Source organism: Spea bombifrons, chromosome 7, assembly GCF_027358695.1.
Source record: "Spea bombifrons isolate aSpeBom1 chromosome 7, aSpeBom1.2.pri, whole genome shotgun sequence".
NCBI lineage: Eukaryota > Metazoa > Chordata > Amphibia > Anura > Pelobatidae > Spea > Spea bombifrons.
In genome coordinates this window covers 20,359,270-20,380,415 of record NC_071093.1, presented here as the reverse complement: position 1 = coordinate 20,380,415, position 21,146 = coordinate 20,359,270, and the positions used below count along the sequence as shown (strand labels likewise).

The 21,146-nt window shown below is 41.5% G+C and overlaps 1 protein-coding gene across 1 annotated transcript in view; it reads right to left on the bottom strand.

Moving 5' to 3' along the window:
• Nucleotides 1–21,146, bottom strand: part of AOX1 (aldehyde oxidase 1) — a 190,894-nt gene that overhangs the window by 38,785 nt on the left and 130,963 nt on the right. Inside the window, exons 23-28 of the mRNA XM_053471953.1 lie at nucleotides 19,998–20,131; nucleotides 18,421–18,508; nucleotides 18,252–18,338; nucleotides 15,842–16,033; nucleotides 12,013–12,240; nucleotides 11,344–11,439 (exon numbers count right to left, since the gene is read on the bottom strand). Coding sequence (XP_053327928.1) covers nucleotides 11,344–11,439; nucleotides 12,013–12,240; nucleotides 15,842–16,033; nucleotides 18,252–18,338; nucleotides 18,421–18,508; nucleotides 19,998–20,131 — 825 coding nt within the window. The remainder of the gene's footprint in view (nucleotides 1–11,343; nucleotides 11,440–12,012; nucleotides 12,241–15,841; nucleotides 16,034–18,251; nucleotides 18,339–18,420; nucleotides 18,509–19,997; nucleotides 20,132–21,146) is intronic.

The window sequence follows — 21,146 nt, the reverse complement described above, 5'->3', positions numbered from 1 at the left end:
GTGTCAGGGACAGACTCCCAGGCCAAACTAACTATCTATATATTGTAGTAAGGTACCTGCTAGTCAGTGGCATCTCCAGCTTTCATATTTAGGGGGGGGGGCACATGGGGGGGACGGGGACCAAAGTGGGGGGGCAATCATAAAACGCTACATATACACTATATATATGTTAGATATGTCTTAGATGTGCATTTTTAACTACCATACATAATATATACTTATCTCTTTGAAGTAAAGACCGTGATTGAAATATGATTTCAAATTAACAGCTGGACTGGCAATTGTTTTTTATTCTTTAATATTAGACCCTGCTGCGGATATATAGATATATATATATTAATATTGGCCTCTGCTGCCAATATATATATATATATATATATATATATATATATATATATATATATATATATATATATATATATATATATATATAATTAGACCCTGTTACCAATATATTTAATATTGTAAACAATTGGACCTCAGGAAGGCTCCACGTGCCCTAGCATGCAAGCACTCCCTCTGCTATCGCCAAAATATTTCTCACACTTTTTTCTCCCCTGTACTTATCCCCAGAGTCCCTTTGTCCCTCATCCACTAAGCCATACCTCTCCATTACTTAATTCCTGCCGTTCAGGTATAGATCAAATAAACACATGTCAACAGCACGTGCATGTGTAGATCAACTGAATAAGACATAAAAACTCTGTATTTGCAGGTATACACAAATAATGTATGGGAACATAGCAGAGCGGGTATAGATCAACAGAACACACAAACCCAGCATTGCAGTTATAGATCAACTGGAAATCACATGTAAACTCAGCACTGAAGGTATAGATCAAATAAAAAATACATGAAAACAGCTTTGCAGATATCCATCAACTGAATAAGACAAACAAGCCCCGTATTTGCAGGTATACATAAATAATGTATGGAAACATAGCATAGCAGATATAGATCAACAGAATAACACAAAAACCCAGCTTTGCAGGTATAGATCAATTGGAATTCGCACAAAATCTCCGCATTAAAGGTATAAATAAAACTGCCTAAATTTCAGGCATAGATCACGGGTTGCACACCCCAAAGCCAGCCCTGGAGTCGACACTGCCCACATAGAACCTGACCAGCACGCAGATAACACACATAGGATTTGCAATCGTTGTCCCCAAACAGCCCAGCATATGACATCTTTGTCCCCAAACAGCCCACCCTGTGCCATCTTTGTCCCATAAACACGCTACCCGTGCCACCTTTTATCCCATAAACACTCTGCCCGTGCCATCTTTGCCTTTCCAAAAATGATTATATAACATCTATAATACACACAGACGCTTTTACAGTCACTCACTAATTCACACAATCATTAATTCTCTCACTCTGTCACATAATTTAGTAACACATATTTATTAATGCATTCTCACAAATTCATTAATTCTTTCACTCATTTACGCAATTCTTCCACACATTAATTCATGTATTCTCTAACTCATTTACACAATTCATACAAAATTAATTCGTTCATTCTCTCACTCTGACTCTGACTTTATTTTAATATTCTTATTACCCTCTTTTCTCACTATCTACCCCCCCTCCCCCCTTTTCTCACTATCTACCCCCTCCCCCCTTTTCTCACTATCTACCCCCTCTCCCCTCCTTCTTACTATCTACCCTCTCCCTCCTTTGTAGTTCACTTAACTTCAGACGTCCTGTGGTGGAATTGTGAGGCTTTTGTCATCAGTGTCTTTGTCTGACGTCATATTACAGCGCTCAGGATGAAACGCCGGCACCGCGACAAAGACACTGAAGACAGAAGCCTCACGGAGGAGAGTGAGAGGCGCCAAGCGGTTGCTAAAAACTTGAGAGACCTCTTGGCGCCCCTCTCTCTCCTCCGCATCTAGTGCTTCCTCTGGGCTGCAACAAAAACAACAAACTGACATTTCAATCGGGGGGGCACAGCATGATGTAGGGGCGCCATGGCCCCCTCTGGCCCCCCTGCCACCGCCACTGCTGCTAGGACACTTCTAGTGCAGCGGGGACAGTAGGAAACCCAACATATTTCCAGGCTTTTATTGCACCAAATCAAACACACAAAGAAAAAACCTACTCCTATTCAGGGTAAGGCAATGAAACCTTATTTTGTATGCCCACTATGTATTCTGGCAAAAAGGTAGAGCTGAATGTAGGGTTTTGTTTTGTTTTTTTATATGCCCTTAACCCCCCTGCACATGAAATGAGTAGAGCTGCTCTAGCTGAATGAGCCTTCCTCCCTCGTTTCATGCGCATGAAACAAATAGAAAATGAGCCCTCCCTGCACATAAAATAAGTAGAGCTGGAAAGCAGCTCTTCCTAAACGAGACCCCCTTCCTGCACATGAAACAAATAGAGCTGCCGAGCAGCTTTGTCTAAACGAGCCCCACTCCATTCATCCACAGCTGCTGCCCATGCCGAGAATAGCGGGTGAAAAGGAAATTAAAGTTGGAGTCTAAAGACGATGGAGGGAGGGGTTGGATGCTGAGTGAGAATGTCAGGAGGCACAGAGAGGGACGCCCAGGGAGGTGAGAGACCAGATGAGGTGCAGCGAAACAAACAAACGTGAACAAGACGCCCCGGAAGTGTAAACTAAACACTTTGGGAGTGTGAACGGAGCTCCCTGCAACCTCTAATGAGATGCCTAGCGCTAAAGAAACGCCCTGAAGGAGAGGGTACTTTACATATATCTGAATGTGGGGTGGTCATCTGTTGGTGAGTAGGATAGCTATTTTACAGTTTACACCAAACACATAATTTCCCAAAAATGTAATTACATTTGAGATTGTCTAACATGTACAAACTTCATTAAAGAATGGTTGCCATATCATCAGAGCCATATATTAAATAACTATGAGAAGCATAGCTCACAATGTTCTTTGAAGGTTGTCTGCCCTAAAGGTCTAAGCAGTGTAATTTGTGGCTATACACTATACTATATACCGTATTTGCTCGATTATAAGACAAGGTTTTTTTCAGAGCAAATGCTCTGAAAAATACTCCTCGTCTTATAATCGGGGTCTATGAGAAGACTAAGATCCAGATCCCCCGCAGCTGTCTCCCCGCCCCACTTACCGGTACTTCTGAGTCCCCGGTGTGTAGCCGGGGCAGCGTGTAGATCGTGCAGCGCAAGTGCGTGGGATCTACACGCTGCCCTGGCTACAGGACAGGGGAGTCAGAAGCACCAGTAAGTTTGGGGGGGGCGGGGGAGTGTTAAATGGGGGGCATAAGGCATTTCTGGAGGCAGAGTGCTCTGTGAAATGCCTATTAACCCCCTTAATGCCACTCTGCCTCCAGAAATGCCTTTTTAACCCTCTATACGCCACTCTGCCTCCGGAATGCCTTAAACCTCCCTAGATGAATTTACATTTACTGGTAAAACTTTTTTCTTATATTCAGGCTTTTTCTTTTTTTCCTAAATTAATATTCAGATTTGGGGGGTCGTCTTATAATCGAGCAAATACCGTAGTACTTAATTGTTTCACTAGTCTAAAGTATAGTGACCCCATCCCATGAATTATTTACCCAAAACATGACGCACATTTCCCCACTTGACATGGATTTTTGAGGGGTTTCATTGAAATGGGTTCAAGGAGGTGGGCTGGTCACCATAAGCAAAATCACCATTAGTTTATGTTCAAATCAGCTGGTCTATGTCCATGGTAACCAAGTAGATGTAGGAAGTGAGAACAATGAACATACAAAAAACAATGTCATAAGAGGTAGAGTGCTTTCATTACTCATTTAAAAACACAGTGAGTTTTCTAATTGTGTAATAATATGGGCAGCAAATTATTATAAAATTGGAGATCTCGAGCTCCCTTAGGAAGGATCTACTGAAATCGGTATTTAGAATTCAAAAAGCTCAGGGCCTATCATCCTTTTTATCTGAATCCTCTCCAACTGAAATACTCTCCTTTTATCTACAAGATCTGAAAAGATTCCTCAATTGGAAACCTTGCGGGATTAATACTCTCGCAGATTTTACTGAAAGACAAAAAATAATTCCATTTGCAGATATTCATATACGATATAATTTACCATATAATTTATAAAGAGTTATTTTCGTACTTGCGCATAAAACACGTCTTGATATTTAATCCATTAAGGAAACAAGATAAATGGGATGAGCTCTTTTCAGTTATTCCTCAATCTAATATAGTGTAAAGCTGTTAGCAAGCTCCCCAGTCCCTGAAAAATCAAAAGCTATTCAAAAATGGGAAAGAGATCTCCCTTTCGAGGCCTTCCCCAAATTTGGTATAAGGCATGGTACAATACGAGAAAAGTAGTCCACTGCTTAAACTTGCAGGAACAATATTATTAACTAGTGCACCGTTGGTATTTAGTTCCATCTAGGCTTAATAAAATATCATGTGCAAAAAGCGGTACCTGCTGGTGTTGCTTAGGAGCTAGAGGGACACATTCCCACATATGGTGGGATTGCTATGTTCTTAACAAATTGAAGGAAAAAGTCAGTTCAACTTTTACTGAGATTACACATATTAATATTTACCTTACACCACAGATATTTTTGTTTCATGTAGACTTACCTCAAATAAACATATAGGTTGTTTATTAGTAAATATTACCCTGCAAAATATGCGTTGCCAGATATTGGAAAAGGCAATCCCCTCCTAGGAAGAAATTAGTAACCAACTCAAAATACAGGACTCCTCGGAGAAATATTTCTATAAATGTACATCAGAATCTTATGATAAGATTGAGGCAGGCTGGCACCGACTGAACTATCTGGCCTTTAAATAATCCTCGATAATTTTTTTTCCCGAACCGAAACTTAACCCCTATGAGTTTAGTATAGTCGAAACAAGGCCGCCATGGGGTCCAAGGGTTTTGAAATGGTCAGTCACACGGAGCAATAAGGTTTCTTCTGTATATGTCCATGTCTATGATTGTTCTACAGTTGTCTCATCCTATCTTAAGTCGATTCCAGTTGGTAAATTGGATTATCGCTGTCGAAATTTTGAACACAAAACATTGTTTATCTTGTAATCTGATTTCTATGTATATTTTACTACAACTTTATGTTTTAAAAACCAAATTATTTTCAAACAAAAGTGCTGTGTACCAACTGATAATGCAAGATTTTACACCATGTAGTAGCCATTTGGGGATATGCCACAATCAATGGGGCTAAATCTTTATCTAAGAAAAGAATAGGCCAAAACCTGTTTAAAATAGTTCTTATTTCGTCCCTCATCGAAGTTGCCTATGTACCTTACCCTGGTCTCATCCTGTTTATTGTTGTTTCCATACAGGAGGGGTCCTCTGTCCCAAGTTAGGGTCCTTTTCTAGTATGTTTTTCAAAACCCTTTTTGAGTAACCTTTTCGATTAACCTGGCTCTTAAACCCCTGGCCTGAGTTTCAAAATCCCACAATGAGGTGTGATTTCTTCTAACCAGTAGTGTATCTAAAGGGGGTGGGGGTGGTCCGCCCTGGGTGCCAGACCGAAAGCCGCCTAACACGGGCGGGCAGCTTACTGCTGTGGACTTGCACGCTGTGCCAGGAAACTCTTTTCCCGCCCAGGTTCCTGCTTTCTCTGTGCGGCAAAAGAGATTTTCCTCAAACAGTGTGTGGGCGCCACTGCCTGTAAGCCGTACATGTACGGGCTCAAAATGCATTGTTTTCAATGGGTTTAGGGACCGTCCATTGTCCTTAAGGGGTTAAGATACAAATTTTACATATATACAGATATAAATTTTCTATATACTGTCTCAGAACTTTATCCACTAAAATAGTGACCTTTTTCATTAATTTGCTTCTACTAGAGACAATCTGTTGTCAGGTGGATTATCAGTATATTTAGCAAGGCACATGTGGGTTTCTATGTGTCATAAACTGACATTCCTGTTCTGAAAGATAGAGATTTTGATGAGCCAGTGTAAACAAATTCAGGGTATGTGAAACCCCTGAGTCAAATGGAGGATAAGAGCAGTAGTATGTAATGTCTGTCTCAATTTTTCTTCAAAGTAGGTTGCAAAATGAAAACATTTAGTCCATATAAACAACAGACTAAACAACATATTGCTGTCATACTCAGCATACCAGGGTAGGACACAGTGTCCCCACAAGACAAAGCCTGTGGGTCTCTGAAGAGTTCTAAGAAGAAAACAAATTGCTGGAGAAAATCCTGAAGACAGTCCTTTATGAATTCCTGGAAGACTGATGGGGCATACTACAGATCAAAGGGCATGTCCAAGTACTTGTAGTGGCCAGCCCAGCACTGAATGCAGTCTTCTATTCATCCCCTGAGCATATCCTGATGAGATTATACACCCCATGGAGATCAAGCTTGGTGTATATTGTTGCCCCATGTAACCGTTCAAACAACTCCGTGATCAGGGGAATGGGATAGGTGTTATGTTGGGTGATCTTATTGAAGCCTTGATAATCCATACAGGGTCTTACATCACCCTCCTTCTTCACAGAAAAGAACCATGCTCCTACAGAGGACGGATAAATGCCTGCTTTAGGTTCTCCTTGATGTAGGACTCCATAGTATGGGTTTCAGGAACAGATAGCGGGTAAGCACGATCTCTGGGCGGCATTGTTTTGGGAGACAAGTCAATGGGACAATCTAACAGGCCCGTGAGGTGGCAATATCTCTTCCTCCTTCTTGTCAAACATGTCTGCATAGTGCCTGTATGGTTCTGGTATGTCAACTGAAGACATGGAGGAGAAAGGTAAGATGGCTACTTTTATGGGTCTTTGACAGCAGAAGTCACAGGCAGATCCCCAGGCCATTATGTGTCAGGTGGTCCAATCAATACTGGCTTTTTGTGATTGCAAACATGTAAACCCTAGGGTTAGCAGTATATAAGGAGTGAGAATAATGTTAAAAAGTAACCTGTTCCTCGTGCAGAAAGCCCTCGTTAAGTGTTAAGAAGTGGTATGAGTAACTACAGCTGGTTAGAGGGGCCTCCCATATATAGTTTCAACTTACAAGAGAGTAGCTCTAAGTTGTGTTGGAACCAGTATACCGCATCAACAGGATTGGTCATGTGACTTTAGTGGGCCACAATAGAGACATAGGCTCTGTTCTCTCCATCTTGCTCTCTCCTGTTCAAGAATTTAGGAGGAACCAATCATAATGGTGTGCAGTGTCCCCTTTCTCTTTGCCCTTGCCTCTCTTTCTCTGTGCCTGGCTGTCTCTGATCCTGAGTTCAATCTGTACCATGTAGGTGATTACACCCTCCAGATCTGTGGGAAGGTCTCCTGCTGTTATCTCATCTTTCACGCAGTCAGAAAGACCATTCAGGAAGGCTGCCACGAGAGCCTCATTAGTTCAGTTGACCCCAGTCATGAGAGTCTGGCACTCAATGGCATAGTCCAGGAGTGACCAGTGACTGTTGTCTTCCTCCTGGGAGATCAAATACACAGAGCATGGGAGCCACAAATTCTTCATAAAAACGGATAGATGGAGCATTCCTCTCTACGCCAATGCCTTATCAGTCAAGAGACATATGAAATAGCCCACCTTGGCACTGTTAGAAAGAAACATCCGTGTGTTTCTAGCAGGGTTTGGGTGCCTGAGAAAATTCTTCACCCTCCAACTGGTTCCCCCTTGGGTTGAGCCTTTTGGGTTTGAGAGGCCGTGGGACTTTCCATGGATCATCAGAGACTGGGGACAGACTGAAGGGTAAACACGCAGAGTAGTCAAGACAAGCCGTAGTCAGGTTGTCGGAGTCCCAGATAAGCCATATCAATGCCGAGGTCAGGTAGCCAGAGTTCAGGATAGTCAAGCCGGTTCAAAAACAGGAACAACACTAGAGGATACGCTAGGATCTGTTCTGAGGCTTTATATAGGGCCCAATAAGAGAACAGGCACCACATTTTAGTGCCTTTTAGTCCCTTTAGTGCTTGCAGCCGTGGCCTTCTTGTGCGTGGCCACTGTAGCAAGCGTGGACAGGTGAGGAGGGTTCATCGGAGGTGTGACAGAACCCTCCATCATTGGGGCCCCTGGAGAGGCCTGAGAGCCAGCCTCCTCCCTATCAACTATGGGCCCAGGCCTTGTAGAGACTTCTGTGTGTGGATACAGGGGTTCAGTTTCTGCTGATTTTCCCCATGTTTTACTACTCAGAGTCTCAAAACTGTTATGTCAGCTGGACATCCTGTTGTAGGAAGAAGGCTGATTGTCTTTGCATAGTTGATTGTATAGGTGTGACTTGTTTCCCCTGTTATTGTGTGAGTTATCCCTTGTCTTAAGACCCCTTGTAGGTATGACTAGGTGTCACTGGTGCATATCTAAATATCAATTACACAACAGGTAGCTGTTAATCCTGTGAGCACCTGTTGTCTCTGTGTCCTGGCCGTTGTCTGTCTCAAGCCAATTATATGTCTATCATCATTCCACATCTACGTCCCCAATTAATGTCATTTATGTCTCATGTCATCCTGTCCTTCCCCCGGATATTGTGTTGCAGGATTTGATCTAATTACTTCCCTCCTGATATGGTAATTAGATCATGTGATATTTGTCTTGCCCCTTTTCTTACTTGTGTATATATATATAGCTCTATATTTGGTTTTAATAAAGGAGTCCTGTTTTCACCTCCACATGAGTGTTGTCTGATGCTTGGGGTGGGCTGCTATGATCCTTTAATGTCCCCCCAGAACGCTGGTTCTGCCTGGCGCTGAGGGGTTAAATGTTGGTGTCCCGGCAGGAGAAAGCAACGTTTGGCGGGAGTACCCAGTCGGGGTACAGGTGTCAGGGAACTGGGTCCATACGGACAACTGTAATGACCCAGCGCGCCCGAAGATGGAGTTCAGGAGTTCAGTATGCAGTAGCGGAGTCTCAGGACAGGGCCTGGTGCAGGACAAATGGCACTCACCCAGGTGATGAGCATCTAGGGTTGTGCAGCCAGATACCAGCGCCCTAATATAGCAGCGGATATAGACCAGAATGAAGGTAAATCCTGCAGGCACCCTGGAACAGGCATGAGACATAACACAAGACTCATGTGCGGGATGCTGCAGGCTGGGAGTGTGGAAGCTAAGCAGAGAATATGGCTGAAACATAACAAGCAAAAGATTGGGAGACCAGGCAAGAAACATAAGAGACAGACAAACATGAATACAGAAACTAGCCTAGAACTATGTGATAACAATTGGAGATTCCGTCACATCATATGGCCATAGTATGCTTAGCCCACCACTACGCCAAAGTACTCCAATGACGGTGGGTCCTAACGCTAATCCCTGCTGACAGTGGTACGAAACAAACCAAACATGTAATCCAAACACATAGCACTGAGACATACCTTTAGACTGAAGACTGAGACAAACAGAACACACGGGTGGGGCACACCTTATAAAGGAAACAGAGCTGAAGCAGAAGCAAGGAATGGAAGATCAGAACAGAGCAAAAGGAAATCCAGGAATGGATCGAAGCAAAACAGGGAAACTGAAGCAAGACAGATATGCAGCTCCGCAGCCTGGGTAGGATCATGACAACAGGGAATTCCGACCCTCTGAACGTTGTTGGACAATGGAGCGTGGAAATACTTGAGGCACAAGTGGGTACGTGACAATTACCCTCAAAATATAGGAGATTGATTTAGACAAAATCAGAATTCTAACATTGTATGTTTAGACTGAGCAAAATAGTCAGTCATAATACACAAATTAAAAGGTATACAACAAATAAAAAGTACAACAACTACAAAACAAACTAAAAGAAAAGCATTCAATGACTTCCTATTCTAATAGTTATCTGCAGGACTGTCCTTTGTTCAGGAAATGCAAAGTCTCCTTAATTTTTTTATTCTATTAATCCTGGAGACTGATCTTGTTGTCATGTGGCAGAAAAGCGCAGAGCTCAAACATTGTTAATTATCTAGGTCATAAACCTGTTCACCAAACCTTGCCTCATATTACACTTATTATTATGGTACCTCACGTTAATAACTTCAGGCTCAACAGATTCCTCACATTATTACCAATGTATAGGTACCAAACCCCCTTTGTATTTCTACTTGGAAAATAACCAATTCCCATTTTCAGTCCCTGTCTAACCTTGCCATAGTTACTATAACTGTAAACAGCATACTATAAGGTCATAGAACATATTCAAATTATATGTCTGGCAAAACTACCATCAGAGGGGTAAAACCAATATCAGCGGCTAGACAGATGGCAGCTTTCTGTTGGTCTCATTGTAAGCTTTGATATAGAATATTTCTGTAAAAATACCATATGGGGGAGGTGCAGGGGGCAATGTGACAGTAGGAGCATGGTATAGTGGTTTTGGAGGAGCATGCAGCATAGTGTACAATCGCCTTACTAACTTCCTCTCCTCTAATTCCCTCCTTGACCCACTACAGTCTGGTTTCAAACCCCTTCACTCTACTGAAACAGCTCTAACAAAAGTCTCCAATGACTTGCTCTCTGCCAAAGCAAAAGGTCACTTCTCTATTATTAATATTTTAATATTTTCTACAGTATATTCTGCTCTCTTAAAATCTGATATTTACTATATATAAGAGGAGAGTTCTAGATAGAGAATACTATTTATGTATGGACTATACTATATGGATAACTATTTACAAGACACAGAAGACTCCCTCCTGAAGAAATGTTTTTGTATCTATATTGTTTTTATGATTCTTTATGATTCTGGTGTTTGGGCGCTCCCTTTTTTCTGATTTATTATTTGCTTTTATAAATATATATGTGTGTGTGTTTAAGGTTTAAGTAGTGCCTATTACTTTTATTTTTTAAGGGGGAGGGTTGCAACCAGGTGAGCAGATACAGCATACAAGATTGGCATACAAGGTACTCTTTAGGTTGTAACAGACATAGTGCCAGAATAAATAAAAGTAAAAAGGAGTCCAGGCTGGCAAAGGAGCAGTTTTTAGGTTTGTACTAGGCCCCAAGACTTCTGATTAGAAGTCTAAGCATATTTTAGTACCGATTCTCTGGTGTGCATTTTTTTAGAGCACCCAAGAAAAGATGTCTGGTATATTTGAAGGTATCCTGCTTGGCTGTATAGTCAGTTTTCCAGAGAATGTTAGGCCTGGATCCATCACTTCCAAGATGTTTAGATATCTAAACATATAATATGTTTTGTTAACCCTCCTATACCATAGAATTCAGGACAGAAATGTACACAAAACTTACTTCCATCTTGTAGCATCTATAAAAAATTTAGATAAATTGTGTTCTGGGCCTTTTTTAAATGGGTGACCCATAGATGTCTGAGTACATTTCCCAAGTATGGCCTTTTGCAAAATATCACTTAATTTGGTCACAACTAAATTGCTTCTTAGTCTGTCAATGCAGAAAATGAGGTCTCACCTGCATCATCTTCGTGTGTAGACCTTGTCCCATTTCTACTCCACCATGGCTGATTAGAACATGCCCATCTCTGTAGATGTGAACAAGAGCAGCAGCCTAAAAGTGATAAGATATTCAAAAAATGTGGTATCAGTTTGCGTTTAACTCCCGAGACAGACCATTTCAAGTTTCACTTATGGACATGGAGGTTGTTGCCACAAACATGTTGAATGTGATTAGCCATTGAATGAACACAAAGTTAAACTTGTGTTGTGTAATCATCATTCCCACCACTGTAACATGCAACATATTAAACTCTTGCAAACGAATTCTGGTTGCTGGCACTCAATGACTGTGACAATTGAGGAAATCCAAAAGAGGCAGGTTCTCAACATTAACATTTATTCAGTGAATTCCTCAAAAACATCATGCATTAACTGCAAGTATTTGCATATGTAATGTCTATGTGATGTGTATGTGCATGTGGAATTTTGCAAATGTGGTATTGCCAGAAAGCAGCATGTCTGTTGCATTTTGAAATCTTTAATCCTTATGCATTCTTAGAAACCTGTAAATATGCTCTATATACCTATGCCATGTGAATTATGCATTCTGGGGGATAAGCATCTTCTGTGAATAATTAAAATAAACATAGTCCCTTCCGGCATCATAAATTTAAGTCTCACTTACTTGATGATAAGACTTTTCGACGAAACCAACTGTAAATTTGAGAGGTATAATTGATATGCCCTTCTTCTTCCAATAATTTTGTTTGTTAAAATCTTGAATTGCAGCTCTTCTGTCGCAGTAGGATGATTTCTGCATGCACTCTACCCAGCATCGCATCAGATTAGTTGCATCAAATTCTTGGTTGTAATGAGTTTTGGCAATACCTTTGTACATGTTCTGCTCTCGTACCTATAAAGCAGACATCAATTTCATCCCAGTCAGTGACAAAATGGACCCTTTACTAAACAGAACTATACACGTGTGTGAAGTAATTTTTTAATTTATAGGGAAACATTGGTTTCACACTTTAAAATATGACAGGAAACAGTAGTATTGAGTAAAATTAGGATGGAGCTTTTCAAGAGAACTAAGGTATATTCCACTCTTATTAGGACATATTAAAAAATTAAGGCTGGAGTGGCTCTTGCATACATTTTCTATAAGAACATCTCTTGGGAATAAAACAAATGGGATTAGTAAAAAGCCAACACTATGATCAATCTTTACTAACAAATGTGATGTACAAACTGTCTAACGACCAGATTTGGGGGGCGTTGAAATGGCAAAAAGGTTAAGGACAGTAATAGCATAAAGAATAGGGTTGCACCTGATGCAGATTTTTTTCATGAGAAAATAATAACTGATTGCAAACCAGATACCTACTAGCTAATGCAAGCCTGGCTAACAAAATGGAAGAACTAGAGATACTTGCATATGAGAAACATTTTGACATAATTGGCATTACAGAAACTTGGTGGGAGGAATCCCATGACTGGACAGTTAATTTAAAAGGCTATACACTGTTCAGGAGGGACAGAGGAATTGGGAAAGGAGAAGGTGTGTGCCTTTATGTAAAACCTCGTATTAAGGATTCTGTATATCAGATTAGTGACAATGAGGAACCATTGTGGGTCGAAATATCCAATAGGAATAAAAGGGGTTGTCACTAGACTTGTGCATTCGCCTTTGGGCGAACATGAAAACGAACACGAAGAGTGAGTTTTTTTTATTGGTTCCGAAGAAACGTAGAACAGAATACAGTGCCAGTAAAACGTAGACGAAGACGCACAAACACGAAGAATCAAACTTTTCAAGCAGGAGTGAGCTGATCCTCGTCTGTTCAATCAGCTCGCTCTTGTGACATCACGCTAAGGGTCTCATCCAATGCCTGTGCTGCTGTTTTTTTAATTCAGAAACCGCCTTTATAAGACCACAGCTTGCCTGAGAGATCTATTCATTTTCACAGTGACTGCTTTGGCAACACTTGGCATCCAAGAGTTACAGGGAGAGATTTTTTTGTGTGAGACTGGTAAGCCTTAGCCTGCCATTTCTCACAGTGTACTCTTCTTCAGTTCTACTGAATTAATAATTTAGTAATTTTAAAACTGAATTTTTTTTCAGTGCTTCTGTCTGTCACCAACTGTGTAGTGCTGTTGAGTTGACTGGTACTGGGGTGCTCTTGCCCTGGGCTGGCAAGGTGACAGTGCCTACTGTTGCTGAATTGTTAGAATTATTAAATAAATATAATTTATAAATAATAATTTAATATAATAATATATAATAATTTAATACATTATTATTATATATATTGTCATATATAGTATACTAGTGTAGAGTGTAGACAACTACTAGTGTGTAATCTAAAATCATTAATATTTCGTGATAATATAATTTATTTTAGCTAGCTTAGTAATTAATTTGCTATATTAATATATTCGCTTATTTTGTTTGAGACATTCTGTCAGGTAGAAGGGTTAATAATTTATCCCACATAAATATTAACCAGTCCACTACTACTACAATCTAGAATTTGTACTGGTGCTGCAGCTCTTTAGTTTGTGCTTTGTTTTAGCAACAACAAGAGACCAAGTCAATTTTTCTTAATTAATATTTAATTTAATTTCACCTCAGTCCATCAATGAAGTGAACTTGTTGGGCTAATGAGTGCAGCTGCATAAGTGCTGTCTGTTTTTGTTCAGCAAGCAGTGCTAGGCTTCTATCTGTCTGCTTCTGTATCTGATTTAAACTAAAAGTTGTTTAGCCCCATAATTTAATAAGTAATTCTAATTTATAATCCATAATCTATTTTGTGTAGGCAACTTCCGCTGCAGCCGGAAGGAGGTGCGGTTAGCCGAGGGGGTTGTCTGCGTCCATCGCGCAGACCTTCCCCGACTGTCAGAGAGAATTCCCCGCACAGGAACTCTCCTCACTGACAGCCGGGGAAGGTCTGCGCCATGGACGCAGACAACCTCTGCGGCTAACCGCACCCCCTTCCGGCTGCAGCGGGGAGTCAGAAGCACAGTAAGTTTGGGGGGCATAAGACAGGAGGATCCAGGTCCCCTGCAGCACTGCGGGGGATCTGGATCTTAGTCTCATAGTCAGACCTATTTGAGGTCTGATAAGACGACCCCGGAGGTGGTCGCCTCCATGGACGCCGAGAAGGCTTCGACCGGGTTTCCTGGCCCTTGTTCTTTAAAGGTCCTGGAAGGCATTGGTCTGGGATCTCGATTCCTGACTTGTGTCCGAGCCTTGTATACTTCTCCTACTGCCCAGGTCGTTGTTAATGGGGTCCAGTCTGATCGGGTGGTGCTCTCCAACGGCACGCGTCAGGGTTGCCCCCTCTCCCCCCTCCTGTTTCCCCTGGCAGTGGAGCCTTTAGCGTCTGCTGTTCGCAATGACCCGGAGATCAAGGGAGTTGAGATCGCAGGCCGCTCCCATGTTATCTCGTTGTTCGCCGACGACGTTTTAGTGACACTAACCGATCCTCATAGATCTTTCTCCCGACTGTTGTCAGTGTTCGACCTATTCCGTTCTCTCTCCAATTATAAAATTAATTTATCCAAATCCGAGGTGATGGGTTTCCACCTGCCAGACTTAACTCATCTCATCCGGACGAGAATGCCTTTCCGCTGGAAGGAGGACTTTATTACATACCTGGGGGTCCTCATTCCGATGGACCTCTCCCAAATTAGATCCCTTAACTTTGACCCCCTCCTGTGCTCCCTCCGCTCTGACTTAAACAAATGGGCCTTTCCTCGTGTGTCTTGGTTTGGTAGGGTCAGCATCCTTAAAATGAATATTCTCCCTCGCTTTTTGTACCTATTCCAGACGCCGCCCATCCTACTCCCACGCACCTACTTCCACAAGTGCCACAGTGCCTTCCTTAGATACATCTGGAAGGGCAAACCCCCTAGACTCTCCTTTTCCTACTTGACCTGTCCAAAAACAATGGGGGGACTGGGCTTTCCCAATCTGGAACTCTAGGGCTCTTGGGTGCTGCCAAGGGGCAGGATCACTCAGTGGAACTTCGTTGGTTCCACTGGCGTTCTTATGTTTACTCCCTTGATCAACGCCCTGACATTGCATTGATTTAAACTCCTGTGCGAATTGACTCGTGCCGCCGGGTCGCAGTTTTTCAGTCCACTGTTTTGTTTTTTTCTTATTTTTAATTTCTGGTTATGTATTCTACTGTATGCATTTCTCCATGTGGTATCTGCCTACTCATACTGATGTACGCTGCGAAACAGGCCTTTGTGATGCCGATTTTACACCATGTGCACGTACTCCCGTGATTCCTTTTTGTACTTTGTACCTTACATGACACGACTGTATTTGCTGCATCAATGCGTATTTCCTGTTTTGTCTTACGTTATATGCAATACGGAGAATTGACAAAATGCACTCTAAATGTATTCTAAATTGAAATGTATTATAAATTAAGCTTGCAATTATGACCAAAACATTCAGAAACAATTAATTTGGAAAATAAAAATTACATTTGATATCTTACTTTATAAGGAGGTAGTCCACACTTTGCAGCTACAGCATCCATGATGGTCTCTGTCACCAGGCCAGTCTGAGGAAAGCCAAATCCTCGAAAAGCAGTATTCGATGGCAGATTGGTCTTGCAGGCCACAGCACGACATATAAGGTTGGGGAAACTGTATGCATTGTCTGTCTTAACAAGAGCTACCACTAGTACCTGAAGACATCAAGGACAGTAGCTGGTTTACAGCTGGTTTACATCAAAAAGTATCAAAACTGTTTCTTAAAGTAAGGGAGCAGATTTTTAGTGTTTTCTTAGATGAACATTGGTAGAACAATCACTATGCTTTAGACATTGGCTTATAAAATGCATAACAAGCTTTCTGGTTTCCTAACATTTATAAAAGGTCTGACAATACCTAACATTTTGGGTAACTGAAGGGCTAAATGAAATTCACAGAATTTGCTTTTTTTTTTTTTAATATAAACACAGTAAAGAAGGTGCCTAAACTAATATAAAGGTTAAAGCAGTAATATTTGTAAAATTGTTTCACCAATAAAAGCATAGAAAAGACACCCAAATATTTTGCTTTAGTGATGTCTGGATCATGAAAGAATCGTTAATTCGATCCGATTCTTTCCAGTGATCTGGATGAATCGGTTCAGTAGACTGAACGATTCATTTGTAGCAGTTCAGTCTGTGAATCATGCAGTTGTAAACTGATCATAGAGTGAGTCATCTGCAGACTCTGGGATCAGGTTACAGCTCATTAATTCACAGAGGAATGATGACTCATAGAGTCAGAGAGTTGTTCAAAGATTTGAATGATTCAAAGATTCGAATCTTACAGAGATTTGAATCTTACAGAGAATGTCACCATACTTTTATAAATAAATACATTAATAATCTTCACTGCCCCAGGATTTAGATTCCCCTTAGTTTGCCCCCCCCTTTACCTCTAACTGCACCTTAAGTTAACTTTATTAAATTAATTAACCCTCAGTCATAAGCATTAAATTAACCCTAAAAGCGCCATTCACCATAACTGCCCCTAAATTAACCCTAAACACCCCATTAACCATAACGGCCCCTGAAATTAACCCTAAACACTCCATTAACCATAACTGCCCCTAAAATTAACCCTAAACACCCCATCAACCATAACTGCCCCTAAAATTAACCCTAAACACCCCATCAACCATAACTGCCCCTAAATTGCTTGACTCAGTCTCACACTGTGAAGGAACAGATAGCTTTAAGTGTCTGCAAGAAGGGATGTAAGAATAATATATTTACCGTATTTGCTCGATTATAAGACAAGGTTTTTTTCAGAGCAAATGCTCTGAAAAATACCCCTTGTCTTATAGTCAGGGTTGTCTTATAATCAGACCTCAAATAGAGGTCTGACTATGAGACTAAGATCCAGATCCCCCTGTCTGGCAAACCTCCGCTGTCCGCAACATCCATCACGCAGACCTTCCCGGCTGTCAGAGAGAAGAGTTCCCTGCACCACTGCGGCCGGATGATGTATGCGCAATGGACGCAGACAACCCTCGCTGCTAACGGCTCCTCCTTCCGGCTGCAGTGGAAGTTGCCTACGCAAATCACATAGACGTCTACCCGCTGCCCCCACCAGACACCAGAGAGTCAGAAGCACTGGTAAGTTTGGGGGGGAGTGTAAAATGGGGGGCATAAGGCATTTCTGTAGGCAAAGTGCTCTATGATATGCCTTTTAACCCCCTTAATGCCACTCTGCCTCCAGAAATGCCTTATACCTCCCTATATGCCACTCTGCCTGTAGCATATAGGGGTATAAGGCATTTCTGGAGGCAGAGTGGCACAAAGGGGGTCAAAAGGCATATCATGGGGCACAGAAGCATATAGAGGGTTATAAGACATATCATGGGACACAGTGGCATTTAGAGGGTTAAAAGGCATATCATGGGGCACAGTGACATATAGAGGGTATAAGGCATTTCTGGGGCAGAGTGGCAAGCCTGGGGGCAGGTTGGAAAATAAAAGGAAATAATCTTTTTCCCAATCATTTTACATGAATTAAGATTTACTAGAAAAACTTGTTTCCTATGGGGTCGTCTTATATTTAGGCTTTTTTCCCCCTAAATTAATATTCAGATTTTGAGGGGTCTTATAATCGAGCAAATATGGTGCTTCATTTATTGGTGATCTAATATGCAGGATTTTGTCCATTAAGTAAAAGTGTCACCTCCGTGTCCTTTAACATGTTACCCCCTGCCTGTCCACACAACCATGTCCAGTCTTGAGTTTAAAACATCGCCCAGACCATATTTTTGAATATTATACTAGAAATGAATTTGACTAATTAACATGAATGCCTGTAATGAGGAGCAAAAGAAATAATCTGGAAGTTTTGTATCTCAAGGTGCTTTTGCTAATACCAGATGCTAATAATTACCAGAATGGATTCATCAGGGGTACATCCTGCATTAGAATAGAAGGTAATGTCAGCGGCCACAATTCTTCCATCATTCATAAATCCAACCTATAAAAATAATTGCAAACTCAATTTTGCTGTCTGCTAGTCAAGAAACAAATTCCATATATTGAAAAAAGATTACTCTTACTTTATATTTTCCAAAGAATGGATGGCGGCCTGCAGTAATTAACATATCTTCTCCTCTCTCCAAAACACAGCGAACAGGGAGCTTTGTCCTATAAATTTGGATAAACAAAAACTGTAATGATTGGATGAGGAGGACCCCGGATGGCGGAGGAACCAGGAGTAGGCAGGAGAGCTTGAACCAAGAATCAGGTCTGGTAACCAGTAAAGCAGGAAGCCGAATCAAGTCCAGAAGAGTAGTCAAACAAGCCGAGTCAATAACAATGATCAGAGAACAGGAGCCAAATCAGAAAACAGGAGCGAAGTCAGCAAGCCGGGTCAAACGAAGAAACAGTCACAGCAACTCGCACAGGAAAACAGCCGAATACACCAACCAAGGGTGACCCAGAAGAGGAAGTCCAGGTTTAAATAGGGAAAGGTGGAGGTGTGTCCTGCATTAAGGAGCTCACCCGAGGTCATGTTTTGACCACATGGTGGCGCTGTGCTACCTGTTTGCTGCGTGGTCGGCCACGCAGTGAAGACACCGACCGGGTAGCGGTGGTACTCGCTGCCCGGGAAGCCGTCTGAGGAGGAAGCGTCGTGTGGTCAGCCACGGTGCGGGACCGGAGAGGCAGGTAAGTCCTTACAAAAACCATGTATGTTACAATACTTGAAACAATTAAAAATGTATCTTTAAAACATTTTACTGTTTAAATGGGAATGCAGAGGATGTAAAATGTTACCATGTCTTCTGTAAAGAAAGAGTAGGTTAATCCTTTTTATGTTAAGTCCTTAGGTATGAGACTGATTTAGATTTTCTGGTTATGGGGACAGTACTCGTGACTTGAAGAGAGGTCTTTACAAGTTTTGCCTTGGCTGTTGTAGGGAGAATGAACCATTGTGACTGCATTTTAATCTCATTTTAAGGTACAGTAAAGGAAAAAATTATTTGATCCCCTGCTGATTTTGTATGTTTGCCCACTGACAAAAACATGATCAGTCTATCATTTTAATGGTAGGTTTATTTGAAATCCTGAATAACGCATTTTAAATAAGTTATACATTGATTTGTATTTTTCTATCTTCTATCTGGTGCCTCTGGTGATGTTCTCTCCCTGATCCTCCAATCACGGGAGCGAATGTCACAGAAAATGCAGTCATTTTGCCCTAGCTTGAACTCAGGAGGAACGGGGAGAGAACGTCGCCTGAAGCGCCTCCATTTTGGCGGAACTTCCCACCAGGTGATGTCTGCAGAGATGCGGATGAAGATAGAAGATTGAGGATATCAGATTGAAGATAAAAGATAAGATAAAGGAAAAGATGCAAAAGTGGAAATGGTCGGCAAAGACGGCAGGGAAACCTTTAGAGAGCGTGAGAGAAAGAGTTAACAAGAATGAGAGTGTGAGACAATATGTTCTCGAATTAAAAATGCCCCCAAATTTTCAGCTGTACCGAAAGTTGTCAGTTTTGAGTTGTCAGTTTTCACAGAAAAAACATGCAGAAGAGGAGTCCAATCGAGACTTACCCTTTTTGCTACCAAGAAGGCTAATTGTTTTCACGGAACACTTATCAACTAAATAACTTACATGAAGAAACACTTACTTTTGAGCTGCAACTGCTGAAGCACAAGCAAATATTACTGGTTTAGTAATCTTGCCCCCAAAGGCTCCTCCTACTCTCTTCACATGAGTCATGATTCTGTTAGATGGGACACCAAGAACAGAAGCCACTGCAAACTAAAAATAAAAACAAGCATGCTTTTCATCAGAAAAAATAATCTAGGACAAATACTTAAAAATCTACTCAATTACAAAACGGGCAGTGCTTGTTTTTAAATAAGTTTTCTTTTTCAATTACCAGGAGGTTTATTGCACATACAGTATACATCAATCAGCCATAACATTATGACCACCTGCCTAAAATTGTGTAAGTCCCATTTTGCCACCAAAACAGCCCTGACCCGTGGAGGCATGGACTCCACTAGACCTCTGAAAGTGTGCTGTGGTTTCTGGCACCAAGCTGTTAGCAGCAGATCCTCAAAGTCTTGTAAATTGCGAGGTGGGCCTCTATGGATATATCCTTGTGTTCTCCAGGTAAGGGACACACATTCACCCAGCCATCCACGTGATGTAAAAGAAAACGTGATTCATCAGACCAGGCCAACCTCTGCCATTGCTCCCGGTCCAGTTCTTATGCTCTTGTGCCAATTGTAGGTACTTTTGGCAGTGGACAGGGGTCAGCACAGGCACCCTGACTAGTCTGCAGCTACGTAGGCCCATACGCAACAAACTGCTATGTACTGTGTGTTCCGACACTTTTCTATCAGAACTAGCATTATCTTTTTAAGCAATTTGAGCTCCAGTAGTTCGTCTGTTGGATTTGACCACACGGGCCAGCCTTCACCCCCACGTGCATCAATCAGCGTTGGGGGCATATCTGGGGGCAAGTAGGCATTTCTAGGGGGTAGGTGGGCATTTCTAGGGGGCATAAACCATATCAGGGGCAGAGTGCCATATCTGGGGGGCAGAGTGGCATATCTGTAAGTAAGGTGATTTATGAATTAAGGGGGGGGCTCAAAATGGGTATTGGTTTTCTGTCTGTATATAACATATGCTGACAAACTGATAGATACCAAAAATGTTAAAATACGTGTATTCCTGTTCATTCATTAGACAAAATACTGTTTTACCATTCCAATAATGTGTATTTTTTCTTTTAAAATATTTTTTTCTTTAAAATAGCACCAAACTT